At 41.5% G+C, this 4,397-nt stretch overlaps 1 protein-coding gene across 1 annotated transcript in view; it reads right to left on the bottom strand.

The window, feature by feature from the left end:
- Positions 1 to 238: 238 nt before the first annotated feature.
- Positions 239 to 4,397, bottom strand: part of CACUL1 (CDK2-associated, cullin domain 1) — a 109,836-nt gene continuing 105,677 nt past the window's right edge. Inside the window, exons 8-9 of the mRNA XM_012642387.1 lie at positions 1,049 to 1,092; positions 239 to 650 (exon numbers count right to left, since the gene is read on the bottom strand). Of these exons, the coding sequence (XP_012497841.1) occupies positions 610 to 650; positions 1,049 to 1,092 (85 nt within the window). The 3' untranslated portion in view covers positions 239 to 609. The remainder of the gene's footprint in view (positions 651 to 1,048; positions 1,093 to 4,397) is intronic.

The following is a 4,397-nucleotide window of genomic DNA, read 5'->3' as shown; positions in this document are numbered from 1 at the left end:
AAAGTTGTGAACTGATAGGGGATAACATTCTAGCAAAAGCAGAGTTAGCATTTTCCTTTAACAAGACTTTCTAATGCTAAACAAAGACCAACTCTTTTAAAGGGGGTCGTTTTGATTATGGGTGAAAAATACTGTATTGTAATGATCTGCTTGGTTTTAAAGCAAAAGATATCTTGACATGTGAAACCAATATGTCGAAGTGCCAAGTCCACAAATGAACAAAACAAGTGCTTCCAAAAAAAAAAAAAGGTTCTTCTGCTTTTATATTTTTGGAGGAAGCTGCTGATTTTGGCTGTTGAATTTCACTTAGCAATGGTCACTTTCCAAGATGCTTGTTCGTCACAGAATCTATACATAAACTCATTAAAAGATTGTCCCATTTCAAAATCACCCCCAAGTCTAGCAGCAACTGTTTTTATGTTTTTTTTTTTTTGTTAGTTTTTTGTTTTTTAAAATTACAAACCAAAGTAAGAAGTCCAACATCCTCCTCCAAGAACAGCTTTGTGACAGAGCTCCTGAGTGTCTGCAGCCCCCGCTGTGCTCTGAATACAGTCTCTGCAGCTCCAGTGTGTCCTCTTTTCAGAAAGGAAAGTACTTTCACTACATTCACTATCTGTACCCTCTGGAACTTGCACATGCTGATGAGCTGTCTGAAAACACATCAGGAAAGGAAATAGTATGAACTGCAGACAGCATCTGATAATGGCAGAAATCAGTTTATTCAACACACTTTTCTCACCCCTTCCCCAGTCCCTTAAAACCATGTGGCTTGGAGGGCAGTGCAAGGGGGCCGAGATCATCATTATCTCATCGTAACACAGACTAAAGAATCTGGTGGCCTCTTCACAACTGCCTGAGAGAACCCCACCACCAACTGGCCTTCAGAGCTGCCACAGCTTGCAGAACAGCCTGACCTTGATCACGCATCATGCCTTAAGAGAACACCATCAAGAACACCATGGATATGATCCCATTCACTACACAGTTATCACCACTGGCTGCCTTACACCACAAAACTATCAAAATGGGAAGGAACATCGTTACTTACTGTAAGCCAACTCGTCCCCAGCTCTCTTCCGGGACTGGTCACCTCTAGGGATAAGAAAAGAAGACGCAGTCAACAACTGACTTTACACACCAAAACAGGAGAAACGAATTGACATATTTGATAAAGGAAATATAGCAGATATTGCAGTTCTAACCCAACAACATATTGTATAATAGACGTTAAACTTAAAACGTAAACTGAGTCATTTATAACCTGAATACTCTTAGCTAAAGAGAGCTGTCTTTTTAATATAGGAAGCTATTAAATGAAGGATCATCTATAAAGATGGTTTACACCGAGTTCTAGAAATGGGTTCAGACCAAAATACATCTTTGAAGATAAACCTGGGTTCTGCTGTCAACATCCTTACCTGCACATATTAAGGTAAATTTCAAATACAAAACAGAGAGGGCAACTAAAAATCTTCCCCTAAAATCCCTATTTTGAAACCAAAAACTGCTTAAAGCCTTTGAAAAAAATCTCACAATCTTAATGTATCTTAATACCCTTTTTGCAGGTGGAAGAACTTGAACCTTTACGTATATTAACCAGTTCATCCTCAAATACACATATGAGAAGTTCCAGTTCCACTTTAGAGTTAAGACAATAGAAGTTCTGAGTAGGTCCTATGCTGCCTATCAATTCCATTTTTGTCTTTCCAGCTTCTCAGACAATAATCCAGACAAATGACTAAAATGCGTACGTAGTGAGTAATACTGACCAACTCACTAGCTTTTTCCTCAGTCTCTTAGCAGAATTTTTACAGTTGACCTCTTCCTTCCTGAAACATTTTTTCCTTTAGGCTTCACACTCCCGACCTTCCTTCCACCCTCCCTTTCTAGTCTCCTCTGTTGGATCTGCCCCACAGTCTGTCCTTGGCCATCTTTTCTTCTCCATGGACATTCTTCTTAGTCTAGGATGGTGATCATAAAAGCCCCATCATGGTTTCAACACTTTCCACATGCCAGAGTCTCCCAGATTTCTGTACCCAGCTCTGATTTGCTCCCTACACTCCAGATTTGTAGGTCCCACTGCCTCGTCACCATGTCCCCAGATGACTAGATATACTGCCAGTTTACCACAGCCAGAATATGATGCTGGCTCCGCCCCATCCCCACTCCTTCCTCCGTCTTCCATCTCGATGAACAGCACCCCCATCCATCCAACCACTTGGGCCAAAGTCCCCTGTCATCCTTGATTCCCCCCTTCCCCTCGCTCTGGAGCATTCTAACCTAAAACTATCCAAAATCAACCACTCCTCACCAACTTCACTGCTACAATCCCAATCCAAGCCACTATCATCGCTTCTCTACACAACTGCACGAGCCTTATTGTTAGTCCGGACAAAAGCCAGAGTGATCTGACATAAAGGCATAAATAAGATTAGTTCACGCCTCTGATGAAAGCCCTTCAGTGGCTTCCCATTACAGTTAAAAATCAGTTCCAATCCATTTTCCCAGCCCTGTGACATGGCTCCTGCCTACCTCTCCAACCTCGTCTTCCATCTCTGCTCACTTCGCTTCAGCCAGCCGGGCTCTCCGTCCCTAGGACATGTCGGCACGCTTGTACTCACTGTCGTCTCTGCCTACAACACTCTCCCCACCCCAGGCAGTGGCACACCGTCTCCCCACCGGCTACGCGCTGGCTGGACTGTCGCCTCCTCAGTAGGCATTACCTTATACGCCGGCTGGAATAGCCCCCACACGTGCCCATCACTCACTATCGCATTCTGTTTCATTTTCTTCATAGTACTTATTATTACTTGAAATTATTTTTTACGTGTAATTATTTGTCTCCCAACATTAGAGCATAAGTTCCACGAAAACAGGAACTTTGCCTGTCTTGTTCAACCCAGTACCTAGAGCACTGTCTAGCACATAGAAGACACAATAAATATTTGCTGAATTAACAAATCAGTGAATAATTCATAAATAGTACCACAGATAGATTAAAATGCTATCCCAGATCATTAGTTCCTGCTTTTGAATAATCTCCCAGACAACCAAAGTTCCCCCACTTTCTTTCTCTGGTTATGTTTAGGACCAGGGCAGAAATCTCTTGCTAGGCTGGGTGAAGAGCCTTATGACTGGCAGAAAGAGGACACATCACGTGACCTCTGAAAGGTTTTTCTCCAGGCACAACATTGAGCATGAACTAGCCTTTAGCAGACTAAAGAGCTCTAAACAGATGGGCCCTGATGCCACTTTTTAAATACCTCTATTGTTAACGCTGCACCTAGCCAAAGCCAATTGAGTGTCTTACATTGTTATAATATTTATGCTAGTATCATCACAGTAGCAATCACCAAATATTCTGAAACGAATAAGTTAATGATCAAAAGAGAAGAGAATTTTATATCTGCAACCTCAACTTTTAGACACAACCTTCATTACCACCCCTCTCAGGTTAAATAAAAAGTGAACATGCAAACGTAACAGGAGAAAAATGCAGATGTGAAAACAACAGGAGGCAGGAAGAAAGAATATAAATGTGATGTACAAAAGTGCTGCCAAAGATGTTATCCAATTCCAGAAGTCTGGAAAGCTATCTCAAAACTAGACCCATTACTATATGAAAAGGCCCAAATTTTGGGGTGACCTTCTCAGCTAAAAGACATGGGTTCTTCTTACCTAGGTCACTTAGATCTAGTGATCATCTTCCACAGTGATCTTCGACGACAGACACCAGCCCCTCCCCAATCAATTCAATTATGTCTTGAGAGATAAACAGAAAATACTGCTTTTATATGTTAATTCTAGCTTTGAAATAGGTCTACCCTATATTTCCATGCACCTACACATTATGTTTCACAAAAATTCCAGCTCAAAGGAGAATCTGTCCATTAACTGCCAAAGAGGATAAATTTGACAACATTCACATATTATTTCAAAGACTTACTCTGCACCCTCCACATTAAAGCTGTGTGCTACCCATTTAGGACCCCCACATCATAAGTAGAACATCATCTTACATGAAAAAGTAGTTTACAAGACCAGACAGGATCATGGGCTGGTTAGGCATAAACCATAAAATGACTACTCATATCAGAATAGCGAGTAACAGAATTCTTATTAGACAGCCTACACTATATGCTCAAATTTTTTTGCCTCACTGGACACCACTTCTTCCAAAATAATCCCAGCCAAACAACGATCAAAGAAGACATTAATGTGGAAGATCCATGCAAAAGAGCAGAGACAGCCTTTCCATCAGCTACTAAATGTGGCGTGTGCATGTCCTTTCTGGCCAGTAGGAGTAAGCTCAGAAGCAGGTATGAGAAGGTCAGCTTTGGCAGGGCCTACTCTGTGCAAAGTACCTGTCAGAATAATTTATGAGGCAGAGTTTAATC

This window comes from Propithecus coquereli, unplaced genomic scaffold, assembly GCF_000956105.1.
Source record: "Propithecus coquereli isolate 6110/MARCELLA unplaced genomic scaffold, Pcoq_1.0 Scaffold179, whole genome shotgun sequence".
Taxonomy (NCBI): domain Eukaryota; kingdom Metazoa; phylum Chordata; class Mammalia; order Primates; family Indriidae; genus Propithecus; species Propithecus coquereli.
This window is presented reverse-complemented; position numbering and strand designations above follow the sequence as displayed.